This window comes from Stegostoma tigrinum, chromosome 7 (assembly GCF_030684315.1).
Source record: "Stegostoma tigrinum isolate sSteTig4 chromosome 7, sSteTig4.hap1, whole genome shotgun sequence".
In the NCBI taxonomy this organism is placed as follows: Eukaryota; Metazoa; Chordata; class Chondrichthyes; order Orectolobiformes; family Stegostomatidae; genus Stegostoma; species Stegostoma tigrinum.
This window is the reverse complement of record NC_081360.1, coordinates 99,469,805-99,493,248: the sequence shown is the minus strand read 5'-3', so window position 1 is coordinate 99,493,248 and position 23,444 is coordinate 99,469,805. Positions and strand designations below refer to the sequence as shown.

Genomic DNA, 23,444 nt, shown 5'->3' with positions numbered 1-23,444 from the left:
CTGCTTTTATTTAATTTCTACTGAATTTCTCAACTTTAAAGTTCTCCATATCTTTATCTATTGATTGCTCTATCAGAGAGTCATAGAGCTGTGCAGCACAGAAACAGACCCTTTGGCCCAGCCAGTCCATGCCTAACATAGTACCAAACTAAACTAGTACAACCTGCCTGCACCTGGCCCATACCCCTGCAAACTTTTCCTATTCATGTACTTATCGAAGTGTCTTTTAAGCATTGTGACTGTGTCTGCATCCAGCACTTCCTCTGGAAGTTCATCAGGAAACCTGTCTTTATATCTCATCTCACTCTTCACCACTGAAGACCCCCACCCCCTCACCTCCACACTGCAAAATTGTATCTCATGCTAGGTTGAACTGCCATCTACTTGCCCAAAGTCCTGGTCATTATCATTATGACTTTGTAACTCCTCAAACTTGCATTGCTCCTTATGTTCAGTGTATAGAGCTACTGGTCTGCCACTGGATTAAAGAAGCTGATCTCTGAACTTCACTGGTTTGGCAGGAATGGAAGGGAAGTAGGAGGATCCCTTTCTGTACTTCTGCAAAAATTGTGTCTTAGATTTTATTGATGAAGCTCAAAACAATTGGTATTTAATTCTAAAGGATAGACAAAGATTTTGTGGATTCCCCTCACTGTACAGAGGAAGAGTAAAAATAGGCCAAATCCCCTTGAATGAGATTAATATTGAAGCCAGTATAGTGTTAGCTAAGGTTTATTTGATATGTTCACATCCTGGAGTCAGAAGGTGGCAGGTTCAAGTCCCACTTCAGAGACTGAAGGACATGGCTGAGGCTGACACGTCAGTGTAGAACTGAGGGGGTGCTGCATTGTCAGAGGTGCCACCTTTTGAATGAGCTACACAGCTAATGCTCCATTTACAACCCATTTAGATATAATACACCCCGCTGTTTTATCATGAGAAAAAGCTGGGGATCTCTCCCTCCTGTCCTGGTCCAGTTTTATGTCTCGACCAACATCAAATAAAGCCGATCATCTGGCCACTGTAATATTACTGTCTGTAGTACCTTGCTGTGTGCAAATTGACTGCCACACTAGCAACATTATAACAGTGACTGTACTTCAATTGCCCTTCATTGGACATGGGGCACTTTGTGATGTCCTGAGGTTGGTGAAGGTGATATACAAATGAGATTGATTGTAAGTTTGCTGTAAGGCACTTTCTGATGCACTGGATCTTTCCTGCTTTTTCTTTCTCTTTCTATTTTCATTTTTCCTTCTTCCCTGCCCTCTCTCGCTCTCTCACTGTAACCTTCATGCTCTATTCCTTTATTTCCCATTCCTTCAATTTCTGTTTCTAATGTTTTGAATATTTTGTTCTTCTCTGTCAGTCTCTCTGTCTCCTGGTGCTCCTAGCTAATCAGAATTTGCTGTTTGGTTTTTCTAAGTCCTTTTCTCATTGTGATACATAGAAAAAAAATGTAGAAAAATAGAAAATGGGAATGAGAATAGGCCATTTCACCCTTCAAACCTGTTCTGCCATTCAATATGATTATGACTGCTTATCCAAATAAATAGCATGTTCCTGCTTTTCCCCGATATCCTCTGATACCTTTAGCTCCAAGTATAGTATCCAAAATTCTTCCCAGCAATTGTACAATGTTTTAGCCTCACACACAAAAACAGAAATTGCTGGAAAAAACTCAGCAGGTGTGGAAGCGTCTGGAGAGAAATCAGAGTTAACTTTTCAGGTTGAGGGAGCCTTCCTCAGAACTCATCATAACATTGATTTACTCCATCTATACTTTACTCTTTTTGTCTTCCTTTCACTCCATCTCATTGGATGGTGGGAAGGTTAAAGCATAGGAGGCCATTTGGTCCATCGTGTCTGAGACAGCCCCCTTTAACAACAGCTCAGCAAATCCCAATCCTCCGCCTTTCCTCATGGCTCAGCATGTATTTTCTCTTTGAATCCTCTTTGAATGCCTCCAGCACACTCTCAACTGCAGATACTCACTGCCAAATTGCCTTCCCTTCTCTTTATTGCTCTGTCAATTTGGGTGTCATTATTCTCTTTGCCATTCCCTTTTTCTGATCTTTAATTCCTCCACCTCAGTGGATTATCTGCGTTTGTTGATGACATCTGAGTTGGAAGGTCTTGGGATCACGCCTCACTTCCAAACCAATCTCAGATTCTAGGCTGATACTTCAGTGGAGTACTGAGGGAGAGCTGCAATTTGAGAAGAACTGTATTTCAGGTGAGAGGCAAGCTAAGACTTCATTTCTCAAGTGACTGTAAGTACATGATCCCATGGCAGCATTTCAAAGAAAAGCATTCTCCCTGGTGTCCTGAACAATAATTACCCCTCAATCAACATTACAACTGAGCTTGTCAATATCAGAGTGTTGTCTGTGGGAGCATCCCTATGTACAAAATGGCATGTCCCCCCGCGTTAGACACTAACAGTTGAGGACACACTGCAATTTATTTATTTGTATTTCTCGCTTTGCCTTCGATGTTTATTTCTTTCCCATTTTACACATTTTTTGTTTTTGTAACTAATCTGTTTTTCTCATCCTTCTCGTTCTTTCTGAATATCCTCCATTACTCTCTTAAAATGGTTTTCTTTCGCTTACCTCCTCTCTCGATCACACAACCTGCTTCATCTCAATTTCTCTCATCCACTGTCTGCACTGTCGGCCTCTCTGTTTCTCTCTATCTCACAGTCTCTGGCTATTCTCTCGTTTGCTGATTCTGTTTCACAATCTCATTCTCTCGGACTTTCCCTCAATCTCTCTCTCAGCCTCTAACTTGCGTTTTCCGACTCAGTTTCTCATTCTCTTTTTCGCTCGTGGTCTCAGTCTCTGTCTCTTTCTCGGGCTCCCTCACCATCTCACCTCTCCCAGTCTCCCTCTGTTACAGTCTGTCAGTCTAATACTCTCTTTCTCTCTTACTCACTCTCAGACTCTCCCTCTGACACAGTCTTTCTGTTAGTCTCAGTCTCCCACTCTTTCTCTCACTCTCTCTCTCCCACTCTCGCTGTTCGTCCTCTGTCAACGACACACTTCCTCTCAGACGCCCTCACCATCACGCTCTCACAGTCTCCCTCGCTCAGTATATGTTCGTCTCAGGCTCACACAGTCTCATCCTCTCAGACTCCCTCACTATCTCTCTCACACTCACTCTGTCTGACAGTCTTCCTCTCTCCTTGTGCCTCTGCCGACCTTCTCTGTCTCACAGACTAGTTTTCTCACACACACACTCTCTCAAGTCTCTGACTTTCATTTCACACGCCCTCTTTTTTTGGTACAGATTTTTTATTTCTCTCTCTACCTGTTGTGTTTCCCAAGTGAGTGCGCGAGTCTTTTAGCTCTCTCCCCGTCTCTCCTTCTGATCTCTCCCTCTCCATTCCCTCAGTGCTTACAGTAAACACGATAGCCAGCGACTGTGGCTCACGCCCAGCGACTCGCAAGTGTTAGAGTCGCTTCGCTGACTGACACACAAATAGTTTTTTTTTGGCCGCCAGCGACGTCAGCGAAGGGCGTAAATTGAGCGAATGTGTGGGAGAAGAGAGTAATTGTTCTTTCATTGGCAACTTCCCCAAAGGAGTGAGGACAGCAAGAGAGGAGCGCGGCAGAGAGAGGAGCTGCTGCTGACCGGGGACGGAGAAACTGACAGAAGCTATCGTCAATTTCACCCACAGCATTGACCTCCCTTGGAGAGACAGGGAGAGAGAGAGACAGGGAGTGAGGGAGAGGGAGAGAGACAGACAGAGCTAGAGAGAGGGGGCAGAGAGAGGGAGAGGGAGAGAGACAGACAGAGCTAGAGAGAGGGGGCAGACAGAGGGAGACAGGGGTAGAGAGACAGAGCTCGAGAGACGGGGCAGAGAGAGGGAGTGGGAGTGACAGAGAGAGGGGTAGAGAGACAGAGAGAGGGACAAAGACAGACAGACACAGAGAGAGAGGGCGAGAGAGAGTGACAGGGAGACAGAGAGAGAGGCAGTGAGGGAGAGAGAGACAGAGGAGAGAGAGGGACACAGCTAGAGAAAGGGCGAGAGAGACAGAGGGAGGGGGAGTGACAGAGGGAGAGAGGGGGTAGAGAGACAGAGAGAGAGACGGACAGAGAGAGGGACATAGACACAGAGGGAGAGGGCAGGAGAGAGAGACAGGGAGACAGAGAGACAGACAGATAGACAGAGAGAGAGAGGGAGAGTGCGAGCCAGAAAGACGGAGACAGCTAGAGGGACCTTTGCGAGGAATCCTACTGTCTCTACTGAACACCCCTCGAATTCCCCACCCCAGCTCCCCAACCTCTCTCCCACCCCCCGCCAGCCCCCCAACCTCTCTCCCACCCTCCATTCCGGTGATGGACTCCTCTCAGGTTGAGAGGGGGGAGCCTCGCTCCGATTATTAATCCTTGGGGTATCAGAATCCCCTGAGAGAGGGAAGGAGCAATTAGCCAGGGGAAAGGGTCTGTTGGGGAGAGGGAAGGGGTTGTAAGGGAGAAAGGGAAAGGGGCTGTTGGGGAGAAAGGGAAAGGGGCCGTTAGAGAGAGGAGAAAGTGGCTGTTGGGGAAAAGGGGAAACAGCTTTCGGGGGAGGATTAGGGGCTACAAGGGAGAGGGGGAAGGTGCTGTAGGGGAGTGGGGGAAGGTTTTGCAGGGGAGTTGGGGAAGGTTTTGCAGGGGAGTGGGGATAACGGCTGTTAGGGAGAGAGAGGTAGAGACTGTTGGGGTGAGGCTGGGTGCGGGGGAAAGACCTCCTCATCCCCGGAGAGTGAAATAATTTGGGATCCGCACAGAACCTTGGAGAACTGACTGGGTCAGAATATGAGCCCCTGGGGGATTCAGTTGAGTGGGGTTTGAGGGGGGGGAGGGTGGTCTATCACATTCATTCCTCACTTTCCAATCTCCCTCCCTCTCTGTATTTGGATTCGGGACTGCAGCTTCTCTCTCTCTCTCTCTCCCTCTGATCAGCTCCAACTCCCTGCTCCTTGCCCCCTCCCCCCACCCGCACCCTCTCTCCCACTTCCCACCCACCTCCACCCACACACACCCTCTCTCCCCTCCCTCTGATGAGAAATTGCTGGCAGCTTCACTTTGAGATCCCACCAGTAAAACTCAACTCCGCTCGCCTGAGCTCCCACAGAAGCCAGTTCACCGCCAGCTGATCACTGCACGGTCAGCATCCCGCCCAGGGCCGAGTGGACGCCAGCTGCTAGCCCGGGACGGGCTGGGTGACCGAGGGCCGGAGCATGGAGCCACTGTCCCGGGTACAACTCGCTCTTTTCTGGTTCCTATTGTGTCCTGAAAACATCATCAGCCTCTGGTGGTAAGCGACTGCACTCAAATCATTTTTCTGTTTCCCCCTTTGACTTTCTCTCTATTTCTTCCTTTCCTTTTCTTTCTCCTCTTTCGCTTTCTCTGTCTCTTTTCTCTCTTTGCTTTCAAGTCTAACGTAAGTCTCTCTCCCTTTGTGTCTTCATTTCTCTCCTTCTCTCTATCCTTTCCTCTTTTTGGGATCTCCCTTGCTCAAACTATCTCCCTGACATCTTAATGGACAGAGAGAGAGAGAGAGAGAGAGAGAGAAGCATGACATGGTTATATGAACAATAAAGGGGCACAGTTTTTCAGAAAAGAGTGAATTTCATCTCTTTTGTGAACATGCAATCTTACGTCTTAAGACTTCTGTACTCCTCAGATGTTTTCTTTAAACATTAATTCAAGGGACATGGATGTTGCGAAACGATCCAGCGTTTACCACCCAGCCCTAGTTGCCCCTTGTCCTTTTGAACTGCTGCAGTCCATTTGTAGACCCCTAATGCTGTTGGGGAGTGAATTCCAGGATTTTGATCCAGGGACATTTAAGAGTCAAAGAGTCGTGGCACAGGAACAGACCCTTCAGTCCAGCTTGTCCATGCTGACCAGATTAAACTAATCTAGTTTCATTTGTCAGCATTGAATCCACATGTCTGTAAACCCTTCCTATTCATGTACCCATTGAGGTGCTTTTTAAATGTTGTAACTGTGCCAGCTCCTACCGCTTCCTCTGGCAGTATTTTCCCATTAATGCACCACCCTCTGTGTGAAAATGTTGCTCCTCAGGCCCCTGTTATATCTTTCCCATTTCACCTTAAACCTATACCCTTTAGTTTTGCACTCCCCAGTCCTTGGGAAAAGACCTCAGCTACTCACCCTATCCATGCCCCTCATGGTTTTATAAACCACTTCAAGGTCTCTATTCAACCTCTGATGGCCCAGGGAAAATAGCCCCAGCCTCTTCAACCTCTTCCTATAGCTCAAACCCTCCAAACCCAGCAACACCCATGTCAATCCTCTCTGCACCCTTTTAAGTTCACAACATCTTTCCTATAGCAGGGAGACCAGAATGAGACGGAGATATATTTCTGTAGGTGGTATTTGACATGGAGAAATCCTCCCCTCTACCGCAAACCCACAGCAAAAGCAAAGTGGGGAGGGGAGAGAAACTGTTTGGCAGAAATCGTTTCCATCAGCACAAGTGTTCTTTAAATCTGTTGTGGGATTACCACTTGTAGCTCCACGAATGCCTCAATTCCTTCATCTATTCCACTCCAACAAGAGCGAGTGAGAGAGGTGACAGTGCCCGGTGAACATGTCCCAAAACAGAGAGAGAGAGTGAGAGAGAGAGGGAAAGCTGTAAGTTCACTGTGTTCAATTTTCAGAATGCCTTCAATCAACCTTCCCAGTGCCAGTGAAGTATTAATTCACAGTGTGTGTTACAGTGAAACATTTCCCCATTCATTTCGTTTGCTCAACAGAGAATGTGGGACAGACTCCAAGAGGTGAGTATGCAACCTCCCTTGGCGACCTGCCACCTTGTGCCAAGTGTGAAACTGGACTGAGCCCAGAGTTGTGACATTCTGACTCCTGAATCTTAGTTACTGAGAGAAATTAATGGAAACTCACAATGACCAACAGTTCGACAGGAAGAGTTTTTCCATGACAGACTGAGGGCTGTGCGGATTGCGCTGTAGGTGGGAAATAAGACTCAGTTTCCCAGAAAATGGATGGATAAGGAAGGGACAGAAAACAGCTAATGCTGGAAATCACGGGGTCAGACAGCATCCACGGAGAGACAAATGCTAACGTTTCCAGTCTAGATGATTCTTCATCAAATGAAGAGTCATGGAGACTCGAAATGTTAGCTTGCTGTCTCTCCACGGATGCTATTTGACCCGCTGTGATCTCCAGCATTGCTTGTTTTCAGCACAGATTCCAGCATCTGCAGCAATTTGCTCCAACATTTTGGATAAGGAAGGTAATTGGGCCAACGCAAGGCCATTTACATTCTTAAATATCTAGGAACAGTAAGGAGGCCATTCAGCCCAAATTAGATCCCAGCTGATCTCTCCCTCAACTCTATTTCCTTGGCTTTGCTCCATATCCCTTGTGCTATCAGCCAACAAGAACTACTCACTCTCAACCTGAATTGGTCCCCAGTCTGTTTAACCTTCGAATGGGGAGAGTTCGAAATTTCTGCTGATAATTGTGCAGGGAACTGCTTTCTGATTTCACAATTAGATTTGCCTGATTTTAAGTTCACTCTGAGATAATCTTTTTCACTGTTCACTATACCACCAATTTGGGCGTCAGCTGCAAACATACTAACCTTGTCTCCAATCTTCACATCCAAATCATTTATACAAATGTCCTCTGCTGGAAACACTGACCCTCAGGTGGAGTTGGTTTACTGCATCAGTAAACCCCTTCAAAAAGTTAACAAGTGCTGAGGGAGTGCTGCACAGTTGGAAGTGCCATCTTTCAGATGAAATATTAAAGCTGTCTGCCTGTGAAGGTTGCCACAGCCAATATATTGAAGAAAAGCAATGGGCTTATTCTCATTATCCCGATCAATATTTATCCCTCAATTAACAAAGCTAACAGCAGATCATCAGATCATTGTCACATTGTTGTTTGTGGGGCTTCACTGTGTGTAAATTTGTGTTTCCTAGGACTGACGACACTTTAAAAGTACTTCACTTGGACATCCTGAGTTTGCCATAGGTGCTATATAAATGCTTTTCTTCCTCATCGTCCTTCAAACAGCTGGTCATTCTTAAGTGCCGTAGTTGAGTTTTGGCAAAGTGATAGGTGGTGGTCAGTGGCATTGCTGAGGCATCTTCCCTCAACTGTCAACACCCAGAGTTACAGGCATTCCCAGCAAGGGTCATCAAAAAAAAGTGAAGCACTTTTTAAAGTGTAGTTGTTGGGATGAGTTCAAAGATCTACAGGGCTACGGAATAAGTTACCGGGGTGGGACATCACATCAATTAATTCATGCAAATTGGTTTAAAGGGTGACCAGATGTGGTTATGGGGAGAGAAGGGGTTGAGAGATACAGTAAAAAAAATGGTTTTGATTTTTAAAATTGCCTGCATCTCAAATTCCCTGGAAAGTACTAATGAGTAGTTTTTATTTTCTGTCAACCCTGCTGAGCCCAGATGCCCTGTTTAGAGACTGTAAGTGAATTGTATCTTTGGCATTAAACTGCTAAAGGTAGCTGAAGTAGGATGGTAGGATGTTCATGCGGACCAGTACTGGGTCAGGTGGGCTGAATGGTCTGTTCCTCTGTTGTAAATTCCTTGTGATTTCAATATAGTTCAAGGCCCCATGTCTTTGTTGTTTTTAAGATCTACCTAGAAGACATGACTGCAGTGATTTAAGAGGGCAACTCATCTTTTCATGGGCAACTCAGGATGTCAGTAAGTGCTGGCAGAAACCAGCAACCACATTCCCATGAATGAATTAATAAAAAGTTGTATTCATTATATTTGTATGAAGCAATGTGAACCATGGCACATTTGACTTCATTTTGGATGTAAAAGTTGTTGAAAGTCTTTGAGGAGCTGTAGCACAGTGTGTTGAGACCCGGACAGTAGAAACAGCAGGTGCCGGTGTCATGGCAGAGTTCAATCAGATTCTTATTCATGTGACATGTGTTAAATGAAGACGTGAGGAGAGAACAGAGCCTTTCAGGGACTGTACAAACTGCTGGACATTCCTGCCTGTTGAGCATCGAAACATTTGCCCATTGCCTCACATCACCATCTGGTGATGACACGATAAGTTTCATAAAAGGTTACGAACGGAGTAGTTTATTTGGAAAAGTTAGCAGATGTGTCTGTGCTTTGCAGACGTCACAGTTTGTTTCAAACACTCACAAATCACGGCTGAACCACCTGAAAGTAAAGAAAGTCAGTCATCTCCTGCTGTTTCCTTCTGACTCTGAATTTTGACAAGCAAAGCGTTAGTCTGGTGAAATTTCCATGGGGTTAATTAGCAGCGAGTTGGGCTTGGGAAGTGAGTGAACAGCAGCAACTAGTTTCTGTCATTCAAGCAATTCTTTCAATATCACAAAGAGTCTCAAAAAAGACACTGCACAAAGGTTTATCAAATGAATTCCGACACTGACCCACTAAAGCCACATTTGACGAGATATCGAATGCCCAGTCAGAGTCAGGCTTTCAGAGGAAGGCAAAGAGGTTCAGGTTAGGGTGTTAGAGGGTGAATTAGAGGGCTCATTGGCTCAGGCAGCTGAAAGCACCGCTGCCAATGATGGAATGTTTGAAGATGCAGAAAGTTATCTGGTGCTCGATTGGCACCACATCCATTAACATTCACTCCCTCCACCTCCTACACTCAGTAGCAGCAGTGTATACTGTTTGCCAGACACATTACAGAAATTCACCATTCTTCAGAAAGCACCTTCCCAAATCTACGACTGCTTCCATTTAGAAAGATAAGAACAAAGAACAAAGAAAATTACAGCGCGGAACAGGCCCTTCGCCCTCCAAGTCTGCGCTGATCCAGATCCTCTATGTAAACCTGTCACCTATTTTCCAAGGATCTGTATCCCTCTGCTCCCTGCCCATTCACATATCTGTCCAGATTTCCCCTCTCATCTTGAAATTGTGACCCCTAGTAACTGAGTCTCCCACTCTGGGAAAAAGCTTCTTGCTATCCACCCTGTCTATACCTGTCATGATTTTGTAGACCTCAATCAGGTCCCACCTCAATCGCGTACAGTTCTGGTCACTGCATTATAAGAAGGATGTGGAAGCTTTGGAAAGGGTGCAGAGGAGATTTACTAGGATGTTGCCTGGTATGGAGGGAAGGTCTTACAAGGAAAGGCTGAGGGACTTGAGGCTGTTTTCATTAGAGAGAAGAAGATTGAGAGGTGACTTAATTGAAACATATAAAATAATCAGAGGGTTAGATAGAGTGGATAGGGAGAGCCTTTTTCCTAGGATCCTAGGTAACGGCGAGCACGAGGGGGCATAGCTTTAAATTGAGGGGTGAAAGATATAGGACAGATGTCAGAGGTGGTTTCTTTACTCAGAGAGTAGTTAGGGAATGGAACGCTTTGCCTGCAATGGTAGTAGATTCGCCAACTTTAAGTACATTTAAGTCGTCATTGGATAAGCATATGGACGTACATAGAATAGTATAGGTTAGATGGGCTTGAGATCAGTATGACAGGTCGGCACAACATCGAGGGCCAAAGGGCCTGTACTGTGCTGTAATGTTCTATGTTCAATCTCCGTCTTTCTAGTGAAAATAGTCCTAATCTACTCAACCTCTCTTCATAGCTAGCACCCTCCATACCAGGTAACATCCTTGTGAACCTCCTCTGCACCCTCTCCAAAGCATCCACATCAGTTTGGTAATGTAGCGACCAGAACTGTACGCAGTATTCCAAATATGGTTGAACCAAAGTCCTATACAACCATAACATGACCTGCCAACTCTTGTATTCAATGCCCCATCCAATGAATCAAAACAAACTGTATGCTTTTTTGACCACTCCATCGACCTGCCTTGCCACCTTCAGGGTACAATGGACCAGATGCCTCTGTGCATCAATTTTCCGCAGGGCTTTTCCATTTACTGTACAGTTCGCTCTTGAACTGGATCTTCCAAAATGCATCACCTCGCATTTGCCTGGATTGAACGCCATGCGCCATTTCGCTGCCCAACTCTCCAATCCATATCCAATAAGGGCAGCAGATATGTGGGAACATCACCACGTGAAAATTCCTGTCCAATCCACTTGATTGTTACTTGTACTCTACTATGAACAACATGATAAAATACAGTGAAAAGCTTCAATTTGGAAATATATTGCTGTGCCTTCGCCATTGCTGGGTCAAAATCCTGGGATTCCCTTCCTAATGGCATTAGGGTCTACCTACAGCACATTGATAGCAGTGGCACAAGAAGGCAACTCACCACCACCTTCTCAAGGGCAACTAGGGATGGGCAATAAATGCTGGCCCTGCCAGTGATACCCACTTCCCATGAGTGAACTAAGAAAAACATTTTGAAGGAGGAGTGAGATGTAGCAGAGCCAATAAGTCTAATGACAGGAATGCTATAGTGTGGGGCCAAGATAGCTGAAATTTTGCAATGAGCCTGAATGTGTGACTTCAAGTCCCACTCCAGTATAAAACCAGCATGAATCTTGATTTACATCATCCGCAGTTCTTTTGGTTTTTATCCAGTATAAAATCAGGCTGAGACTCCCAATAAGTACTAAGGAAGAGCCACACTGATAGCAGTACTGTCTTTTGAGCGCAGTATTAAACTCTGTATCATTTTTAAAGGGAAAAAAACGGCTGGAAAATTCTCTCTGATGTCCTGACCAACATTTGTTTCTGAATCAACAGCACAAAAGCAGATTTTCTGGTTGTTAGTAACTGCTGTTTGTGGGAACTTGCTGTTTGTAAATAGGCTGTCATGTTTCATACATTATAACCATATTGCTTCTAAACATTTCCTGCCAAGTAACTTAGGGAGCTGAGATCATAAAATGACTTGTAACCATAATCCTCCTCTGAGTGACTGTTGGTAAAATAAAGGGAATGTTCAGTGCAAGACATTTGGAATAATGCAGGAGCTGGGATGAATTAAATTTGTGAGGGAGGGTGCAAGGACACGTGGATATAAGGAAAGATATCATTTCATTGGATGCAGTTCAGAGAAGGTTCACTTGGATGATTCCTGGTATTGTCTTATGAGTCAAGGCCGAACATGTTGGAACTCTACTGTCCTGTATAACTGTGTAAGTTTAGAAGAATGAGAGTTGATCTCATTGAAACATATAGGATTCTTAAGGAGCTTGACAGGGTGAACACTGAGAGGATGTTTTCCCTCATGGGAGAGGTAGGACAAGAGGGTATAGTCTCAGAAGAAAGGGTTAATTTAAGACTGAAATGGGGAGGAATTTATTCTCTCAGGGGGTTGTGAGTCATGAAGTCACAGTTATACAGAACAGAAATAGACCCTTCGGTCCAAGCAATCCACGTCAACCCTAACCCAAACTAATCTCATCCCACCTGCCTGGTGCTGGCCCCTATCCCTCCTGACCTTTCCTATCCATGTATCCATCCAAATGCCTTTTAAACGTTGTAATTGTACCCGTATCCACAACTTCTTCAGGAAGTTCATTCCTCACACAAGCCATCCTCTGTGTATAAAAACACCCTCTTATATCTTTTAAATCCCTCTCATCTCACCTTAAAAATGTGCCCCTCATTTTGAAACTTCTCATCTGAGGGAAAGGACAAGTACCATCAACTCGATCTCTACCTCTCACTATTTTATGAACTTCTATCAGGTCACCCCTCAACCGCCCATGCTCCAGTCTTTGGAAAGCCTTACCGCATAGAGAGCTATGGGGCAGAATCCTGTATAAGGCTGATTCTTGACCAGTCAGTGAATCAAAGACTATGGGAAAAGGGCAGAAAAGTGGATGTGAGGAATGTCAGATAAAGCATGATCATATTGAGTGGCAGAACATGCATGAGGGTCTGAATGGCCTTGCCTTGGTCATATTTTTATGGTCTCATGGATAGATTTATAGCTGAGAGGAATGGTTTTGAATTCGACGGATCAAGAAACTGACAAGGTTGATTCCTGCAGTGGGACGTGATGCAGATTGGGATGGATGTGACAACACTCGGGGTGAACTGGAGTTGATGAGCTCAGGGACAACAAGTTGGAAGTTCAAGTCTGAAGGTGATGAATGGAGAAATGTGGCTATCAATGGCAGTGAGGATGGGGCCCCGGGGCAAATGTACAGTGTGCCAGAGGTTGAAGAAGTGGGGTTTAATAAAAGAGGTGTTGGAGGGTGGGATTAGACTCTCAGCTTAATGTTGATTGAATATGACATGGTGAATGCGGGCGGAATCTGATTGAGCATTGAAGTACTGGGATAGATTCAGGGATACGGTATGAGATTTTGGCAGGATAAATGCCTGTGGTTTTAAAAGTTGTAATTCAACCTTAATACCCTCTACTTGTACTTGTAAGTTCTTCATGTTGTGATCTTGTATGGCATGCTTAGATCTATTCCATTCAGCTGCGATTCCTTTCAACAACATTATATATAAAACGTTGATGTCCTTCATTGTAGAAAGGTAGGGGATAGTCAGACAGATATGGAAAGGAAAAAAAAAATCACAGCTTTCATGATTGATAATTTACATTCCTCAGCACGTGGCCAGGCACTGTCTTGTATCCTAAAGGTAGTAAAACAATGAACAGCTTTTATTCAAAGGTTTTAGTGACTCCTTTGAGATTAAACATTCCCACATTCCCACTGCGTCCTGCACTTCATTCAAGTGTGAGTTAGATAGATTTCTGATTGGCAAGGGATTCAAAGATTAAGAGGAGGGAAGCGATACAGATAAGAAAGAAGAGTTGAGACTACAACCAGATTAGCCAAGATCTTGTTAAATGTTGGACCAGGCTTGAAGATCCAAGAGGCTGACTGGTACTCCCAAGTACTGTGTATGTGAATACACCCATTCTTGTGAAAATGGAAGTTTAAGGCAGGAGGCACAAAGAGCAAAGAACAAAGATATCTACAGGATAGGAGCAAGCCCTTTGGCTCATCAAGACTACGCTGACACACGATGCCTTTCTAAAAACCTTTTGCCTTTATGCAGTCCGTCTCCATCCATTCCCTGTCTGTCCATGTATCTGTCAAGGTGCCTCTTAAATGTTGCAATTGTATCCACCTCTGCCACCTTCTCTGACAGCAAATCCCAGGAACTTACCCCTCTCTGTGTGAAAGAAACTTGCTTCTCACATCTCCTTTAAACTTCCTCCCTTTTACCTTAAACCCATATTGCCTCATGATTGACAGTTCTAACCTGGGAAGAAAAGACTCCTACTATCCGCTTTATCCATGTCTCTCAATTTTGTAAACTATCAGGTCGCTCCTCATCTTTCAACATTCAGGTGAAAACAAACCAAGTTTGTCCCATCTCTCTTTGTAGCCAATACCCTCTAAACCAGGCAACATCCTTGTAAAACTTTTCTGTACCGTCTCCAAAGCCTTCACATCCTGCTGGTAATGGAGTGACAGGAACTGTACACATTACAAACCAAGCTAACGTTCTGTATAACTGTAACATGACTTGCTAAAGTTTATACTCTATGCATTGACCAAGCATGCCATATGCCTTCCTGACCACCTTACCCATTGAGGTTGTCACTTTCAGGGACTGTGGACCTGTATGCCTAGATCCCTCTGCATGTTAACGTTTCTAAGGGTTCTGCCATTTATTGCATCCTTCTCCCCTCCGTCAGATCTTCCAAAATGCATCACCTCGCATCTGCCTGGATTAAATTCTATCAGTCATTTGCCCACCCAAGTCTCCAGCCTACCTATATCCTGCTGTACCTTCTGCCAATCCTCCATGACGAACTGCAGGTCCCCCAATCTTTGTATTGACTACAAACTTACTAATCAGGCCACTTAAATTCTCCTCCAGATTGTTTATATATATTAGAAACAACAGGCTTCAGCACTGATCCCTGTGGAATACCGCTGGTAACAGACCTCCAGTCAGAGAAACACTCTTCCACCGCTACTCCCTGTTTTCCATGACTAATCCAGTTCTGTATCCATTTTGCCAGATTACCGTGGATCCCATGTAACTTCACCTTTTGTATCAGCCTCCCATGAGGGACCTTGTCAAACACCTTGCTAAAGTCCATGGAGACAACATTTACTACCCTGCCCTCATCAATCTTCTTTGTCACGTCCTTAAAAAAGCTCAAGCAAATTTGTGAGACATGACGTGCCCTGTACAAACCATGTTGCCTATTGCTAATAAGTCCATATTTTTCCAAATGTGAGTAAATTCTGTCATGAAGAATCTTCACCAATATTTTCCCTACTATTAACATACAACTCACTGGCCTGTAATTTCCTGGATTATCCCTGTTGCCCTTCTTAAACAAAGGAACAGCATTAGCTATTCTCCAATCCTCTGGGACTTCTCCTGTGACTAAGGGCAATACAAAGGTGTCATACAAAACCCCAACAATTTCCTCACCTACTTCCCCCAGCATTCTGGGTTTGATTCCAGTTCTGAGGATCCGAAACGTTAGCTCTGTTTTCTCCTTCACAGATGCTGCCAAACCTGCTGAGCTTTTCAAGCAACTTTGTTTTTGTTCCTGATTCCATTGGGTCCTGGGACTTGCCAACATTAATGCTTTTCAAATCACCCAATACTAAGCTCCTTTTTTATACTGGTGCCCTATAATATCAACAAATTTCTCTCAAGACTCACCATCCACCATGTCCTTCTCCTTTGTGAATACCAATGGGAAGTATTTGTTAAGGATGTCACTCACTTCCTCTGGCTCCATGCGCAAATTCCCTCCTTTATCCTTGAGCAGACCTACCTTTACCCTGGCTACCCTCTTGTTCATCAGATATGTGTAATACGCCTTGGGATTTTCCCTATTGACGTTTACCAAAGACTTATATGCTCATATTTAGCCCTCATAATTCTTTGTTTGAGTCTTTCCTGCTATCTTTGTATTCTTCAAGACCTCTGTCTGTCTTCAGATTCCTAAACCTTACATCTGCCTCCCTTTTCTTTTTGACTAAGCTTTCAATTTCTCTTGTCAGCCAATGTTCCTGAATCTGTCCATCCTTATCCTTCATTTTCACAGGAACATGCTGGTCCTGAACTCTAATGAACTGACCTTTGAAAGATTCCCAAGTGCCAGATGTGAATTTACTTTAAAACTGCCCCCAATCTACATTCCCGAGTTTCTGCCTAATATTATGGGATTTAACTTCACTTCAGTTTAGTTCTTTCATTGAAGGACTACTCTTAACCTTATCCATAAGTAACTTAAGACTTACGGAATTATGGTCACTGTTCCTGAAATGGTCTTCTGCTGAAACTTGGATCATCTGGCCAGGCTTCATTGGAGGTCACTGATGGTCTTACCTACCAAGATGACGAAATTGGAAACAAGCCAGCTCGGCGAGCAAGTCAACAAGCTCGCCCACAACTCGAGCTCCAGACCTTAGCTAAAACTTTAAATCAGTCCCCACTACCAGGTCTAGTATGGCCCCTTCCCTAGTTGGACGATTTACATTTTGTTTCAAAAAATCATCCTGGGTGCACCTAGCAAACTGCCCCCAACCAGGGCTAAGGGAGTTCCAGAAAATATAGGGTAAGCTAAAATCACCCACACAACAACCCTGTTGTTTTCACATTTGTCCATAATCTGCCCACATATGTGCACCTCCATCAGCTGCTGGTTGTTGGGAGGCCTGCAGCACAGTCCCATCAAAGTGGTTGGACCCTTCCTTATTCCAGAGGCCTACCCATATGGCATCTCTGGCTGAACACTACACAGCCTCCTCCCTCAGTACAGTCATGAAATTCTCTGCTATTAGTAACGCATCTCCCCCACCTCTTTTACATCCCTCTCTATCTTTCCTGAATTATCTAATTCCTGGAATGTTAATCTGCCAATCTTGGACCTTTCTCAACCAAATCTCTGTAATTGCTATGATATCATTGTTGTAAGTATTCATCCAAACTCTAAGTTCTTCTGCCTTACCTGTCATACTCCTCGCATTAAAGCAAATACACCTCAGACTGCCAGTCTTGCTGCGTTCAGTAACTTCTCTTTGTCTGTTCTTCCACTTATCCTTCCTGGCCTTAGTCTCTAACCCCTCCTCTGCCATTTCACTTGCTGACTTCCAGTCTCAGGTGTGGAGTTTCCATGTTCTCCCTGTGTCTGCATAGGTTTTCTCTGGGTGCTCCATCTCTAAGGTCACCTCTCGGCCTCTGATGCTGTAGGGAAAATAGTTCTAGCCTGTTCAGACTCTACCTCTAGCTCAAACTCTCCAGCCCTGGCAACATCCTTGTAAATCTTTTCTGAACCCTTTCAAGTTTAACAATATTTTTCCTATAGCAGGGAGACCAGAATTTAATGCAGTATTCCAAAAGTGGGCTAACAATTCCACCAAATTAGAACCTTGACCTCACTCCCAAATATCCAAAGGACTTGGCTATTCACCGTATCCATGCTCCTCATGATTTTATAGACCTCTATGAAGTCACCCCTCAACCTCCTCTCCTCATTCAGTCCTGAGTGGCTGTTTTCTTATTCTGTGAGAGTAATTCAGAGAAACTAGCCACGCAGCACCTACGCTGTCAATACTCTTAAGAATTAGATGTGTTTCGATGAGAACAGCCCTCTGCATTTCCAATGGGGCAGCACGTTGTCTCAGTGGTTAGCACTGCTGCCTCACAACACCAGGGACCCAGGTTCGATTCCACCCTTGGCGGACTGCTTGTGTAGAGCTTGCATGTTCTCCCCGAATCTGCGTGAGTTTCCTCCAGGTACTCTGGTTTCCTCCCACAGTCTGGTGATGTGCAGGCTAGGTGGATTGGCCATGCAATATGCAGTTACAGGGTTGGGTGTGGGTCTGCTTGTGATGTTCTTTGGAGGGTCAGTATGGACTCGATGGGCCAAATTGCCTTCTTCCATGCTGTAGGGATTCTACGATTCTAAATTCAAGGCAACCAAAACCACATCTATTCAATCTCCCTACATAGGATGAACCGTTCATTTCAGTGTAGTTAATATCTCCTGTGATGCAGCATATGAATTAGGAGCAGGAGTAGGCCATTCAGCCCCTTGGGATTGCTTCATCACTAAATACGTTCACGGTGGATCTGACTCGGACCTCAACTCTGTATTCGTGCTTACCGCAGATAATCGTTTAGTGCTTGTTCAATAAGCTTCTACAGCAGCTTAATAAACAGTCTAGAGGCCTGCTTTCACCACCTTTTCATAGAATCATAAAATCCCAATATGGTGGAGGGAGGCCATTCGGCCCATTGAGTCTGCACCAACTCTTTGAAGAGTGACTGACCCTCCTTCTGCCTTAGAAGACCTATATTCCGGCACTCAGAGGGGGAGGGATGTAGTGATTGTAACGAGGTCAGCCAGGTGGACCTTATAGAATATAAGTTCCCCAATTGGGGCTGTTAATGTGGTCAGACAAATGATTAATATATTTCTCCAGCTAGATATTGTCCTTGGTTAACGCACCTAGCCTGCAAAACCCTGGGCGTTATAAGCAATTTAGCATGGCCAATCCACTAACTTCTTTTCAGGAGGAGAGTTCCAAAAACTCATGACCTTTTATGATCCATCTCACCTTTGTTTTAAATGACTATACTTACTCCAAACGCCACCTTCCAAACCCACAACCAGTTCTACTAAATAGGCCAAGGGTAGTAAAAACATGGGAACACCATCATCCACAAGATCCCCTTAAAACCACTCACCATCCAGACTGAGAAATATGTCGCTGTCCCATCACTGTCGCTGGGTCAAATCCTGGAGTTCCTTCCCTTACGGCGTTGTGGGTCTACCTGTCCGCAAAAATTCCGGCCAAAGTTGTTCAAGAAGGCAGCTCGCTATCATCCTTAGCAAGGACTGTTGGGGATGGAGATGGGAAATAAATGTTGGGCCAGCCAACATTGCATATAACCCGTACACAAAAAAAATTGACAATCAGACTTCATAGTGTTGTGACATGAACAGAGTCATCCTCACAAATCTAGCACCAGGCACAACATTTCATGTTAGTTTAATGTTAGTGTTTATTTAGTGCTATTTTAATGTGATTTACAAGATGTTATGCTCCCTTCAGTATGAAGTGACTCACATGGACAGAGAGTTTGCATGTCCTCAGAATATCCCAAAACATTTCACAGGCAATAAATTACTTCTGAAACTGTGGAAGGGTCACTGGACCCGAAACGTTAACTCTGTTTCCTCCTCCACAGACGCTGCCAGACCTGCTGGAGCTTTTCCAGCAACTTTGTTTTTGTTCCTGATTTACAGCATCCACAGTTCTTTTGGTTTTTACTTTTGAAACTCGGTTGCTGTTGTTATGTGGGAAATTTTCACATGATGAAACCCACCAAAATATTTACGTTCTGTGCTGCTTTAATATGTGTTTTAACTTTGGTAATCCCCGATTCACATTTTTTGCACAATTGTAGCCAATTTATGCCTGGACTGTCCAGACCACAATGGAGCAGTTTGCAAGTCATTTTTGTAGTCACATGTACCTAAGTATAGTGAAAAGTTTTGTTTTGCGAGCAGTACAGGCAGATCGTAACAAACAAGGACAGACAGATCATAGGGCGCTTAGACAGAGTGAGGCATACGAGGTTACGTCTGATCAGGAGGTACACTAAGCATGATCAACATTACTTGGAATTAGAGAGGACCATTCAGCAGTCTAATAACGGCATGGAAGAAGCTGTTCTTGAACCTGTTGGAGTGTGTGTTCAAGCTTCTGTATCTTCTGCCTGATGGGAGAGGTTGGAAGAGAGCACTAATGGGCTAGGAGAGGTTTTGATGATGTTGGCAGCATTTCTGCAGCAGCGAGCCAAGTAAATGGAGCCCATGGATGGAAGTTTGGCTTCCATGATGGTCTGGGCTGTGCGCACCACCTTCTGCAGTTTCTTACGGTCCTGGGCAAAGCAGTTGCTGTACCAGGCTGTTATAAACCCAGGCAGTTTGCTGTAAAAGTTCGTAGGGGTCCTTATGGACATGTCAAATTTCCTAAGCTGCCCGAGGAGGACGAGGTTTCAGGTTGGTCCAGACCTGAAATGTCAACTTTCCTGCTCCTCTGATGCTGCCTGACCTGTTGGCTTCCTCCAGCTCCACGCTGTGTTATCTCTGACTCCAGCATCTGCAGTTCTTGCTATCTCTGAGGAAGATGAGGTGTTGCGCCTTCTTGACCATTGCATCTATGTGGAAGTTCCAGGACTCTTCCCTGTTTTCAACACCATTTTTTGTACGTCAGGGGCCTAGCTAATAACATGTGGTGATCTGAATGCTGCTTGCAGTGCAGCTGGTAAAGAACTGTTTATTATCTATTGGGCTGACTTTGTTCAGGGTTGGAGGCTGCAGCGTGGCTTGGGGGTGGAAGAAAGTTATATCTACAGACCAAAGTGCTCCAACTCAGTACGGAAAAGATGGATGAAGGAGCTCCCCACTTCACCGTGTCCAGAGACCCAGATAATGTTCTGGGGACCTGGGTTCAAATCCCACCACCGCAGAACTTGAATTCAATCGAAGAAATCTGGAACTAAGAGTCTAAAGGTGACCATGAATCCATTGTCGATTGTTGAAAAGACCCATCTGATTCGCTAATGTCCTTCAGGGAAGCAAACTGACATCTTTACCTGGTCCGACCTACATGTGGCTCCTGACCCACAGCAATGTGGTTGACTTTTAACTGCCCTCTGGGCAACTGGGGATGGCCAATAAATGCTGGCCTAGCCAGCGATGCCCTCATCCTGTGAATGAATGAATAAAATAAAAACTGTCCTTTCCACCACAACTCTAAATTTCCTATTAGTATAGAATTGAGTTCCAGTGATCTTAACCTCTAATACTGCAAAATCCCATGCATGGTTAGGGCTGTTTCAGCTTAGAAATTGTTTGCACAGGCTCTGGAGTGGATAGAAACAGTCTGAAATGATTAGTTTTTCCCAGTGTCATAATTAATATTTTTGAAGCTTAGAGCTGGTTATATTTGAGGATTTGGAGGACGTGGTAAATGGCAGAGAATGCAAATATTGAGGCATTAACGATTGGCTCAGAATTCAGGAATCAGTCAGAATATGTGGCCAATGATGAATGTCATTTCAATCGATTTCGATTTCAACCTCGGAAGAGTGATAGTGTTTGTGTGAGAGAGACACACTTAAAACATGATCTGCGCTATACACGGGATAGGAATTTTTATAGGAGGTAATCAGCAGATCATTACAAGTTTGAAATCTAAACAGACGGTCTTAATGCAATGCCTGAATGGTTCACAAATGTTAACTGGAAGATTGAATTACAGCTTTTTGCTTAGTGTCAGCTAAATGATGTTTTTGCATCACTTATATACACTGGGTGGATTAATTTCTGAGTGTTTGGCACAGTGATTGTACAGCAGAGTCAGAGCTCAGATTCTAGTGAAAACATAACAAAACTATGCAACTCAGGGGTTATATATTACATGGCTGGCAGTAGAAAGTAGGAACAGGAGTAGGCCATTCAGCCCTTCGAGCCTGCTCTGCCATTCAATATGATCATGGCTGATCATCCAGCTCAGTCCCTTGTTTCTGCTTTCTTCCCATCCCTTAGTCCTCAGAATTGTTTCTACCTCCTTCTTGAAAAATATAGAAGATGCATGGGAGTGAGGAGTAAGTTACAGGCTGGAACAAAATTGGGATAGGTGGTGAGTGGTTCAGATGGTTTATATGTAGAACAGTGGATATTTGGGAATGAGATCAAGGTTCTAATCTAATAGAGTTGTTAGCCCACTTTTGGAATACTGCATTAAATTCTGGTCTCCCTGCTATAGGAAAAATATTGTGAAAGTTGAAAGGGTGCAGAAAAGATTTACGAGGACGTTGCCAGGGCTGGAGAGTTTGAGCTAGAGGGAGAGGCTGAATAGGCTGGGACTATTTTCCCTAGAGCACCAGAGGCTGAGAGGTGACCTTATAGAAGTTTATAAAATCATGAGGGGCAAGGATAGGGTGAATACCCAAGGCCATTTTCCCCAGGGTAGGGGAGTCCAAAACTAGAGGGGCATAGGTTTAAGGTGAGAGGGCAAAGATACAAAAGGGACCTAAGGGGAAACGTTTTCACGCAGAGGGTGTTTTAGGTATCGAATGAGCTGCCAAAGGAAATGGTGGAGGTGGGTACAATTACAACATTTAAAAAAAAAATCTTTCTGTTTCCGTGCTGTACATCTCTGTGTCAAATCAAAGGCATCTGGATGGGTATATGAATAGCCAGATTTAGAGGGATATGGGCTAAATACTTGCAAATGGGACTAGATTAATTTAGGATATCTGGTTGGTACTAGTTGGGCCGAAGGGTCTGTTTCCATGGTGTACACCTCTATGACTCTATGGGTGGGTACAAGAAGGATTAGAAGGGTGTGGATGAAATGCTGGCAAATGGGACTAGATTAATTTAGGATATCTGGTTGGTTTGGACGAGTTGGACGGAAGAGTCTGTTTTCCTGATGGACAACTCTACGACTCTATGAATCGTTAGGGTGGTGTGTATTTGGATCAGTGGATATCCTGGAGTATGTTACAGACTGGAATCTATTGGAGGTGGAGTGAGTGTGGGGAGGGTGTGATGGGAGGTTCAGCTGGTTTACATCTGGTTTGTGATGGACGATTAATGCTGGTATTACCAACAATCCTAACAGCCCATGATAGCATGAAGCACAATATATTGAACAATAAATACCTGGGAGTGAGATACCAATCATAGAACAAAACTGTATACATATACAATCAACAAAAATATTACAGGCCTTCTAAATACAAAAATAATAACATTAATTTCTGTTCTTTTGCTGGCTACAGATGCCAGTGATGCAAGAAAATGTTTATGTTGGGAGCTTAACAGAACCATTACTTTGGATTTGCTGAGTCATTAAATAACTCAGGAGGAGGGCAGCATATAATATAAAATATTACATGAGTGCTATAGCAATCACTGTCTCATTCCAAGGACACATTAAAATAAGATAATCACTTATTTTGCTATCAGTAGGAGAGAAGATAATCAAGATTTTTCAAATATTGCTAGCAGACTTCCTTAGTTTCTGATTCTCAGTTCTCCACCTCAGTTTCAAGAACTCAATAAAGTTGAAGGACTGGCCAATGTGTGCACCTCAACCATTATCATTATCATCAATGATCTATGGGAGCCAGTTATGCCCAAATAAGTAGATAGGTTTCCGACAACAGTGACTATGTGCCAATATTTATTTGGTTGCAAAATGTACTGGAATCATCTTGAGGCCAGAGTAAGCAGGATATAAACACCAGCTTCTTTTTACTTTAGAATTAAGTAATTTTGAGATGCTCAGAGATAGTAGGAACTGCGGATGCTGGAGATTCTGAGATAACAAGGTGTAGAGCTGGAGGAACACAGCTGGCCAAGCAGCATCAGAGAGCAGGAAGGCTGATGTTTCGGGTCTGGACTCTTCTTCAGAAATGGAGGATGGGTACGGGGTTCTGAAATAAATAGAGAGAGTCGGGCAGGTGGATGGA

General features: G+C 44.3%; 1 protein-coding gene across 1 annotated transcript in view; it reads left to right on the top strand.

Moving 5' to 3' along the window:
• Positions 1 to 4,676: 4,676 nt before the first annotated feature.
• The window catches only part of LOC125454196 (protein Wnt-6-like), a 100,602-nt gene continuing 81,834 nt past the window's right edge, over positions 4,677 to 23,444 (top strand). The window contains exon 1 of the mRNA XM_048534716.2: positions 4,677 to 5,308. Within this exon, the coding sequence (XP_048390673.1) occupies positions 5,232 to 5,308 (77 nt within the window). The 5' untranslated portion in view covers positions 4,677 to 5,231. The remainder of the gene's footprint in view (positions 5,309 to 23,444) is intronic.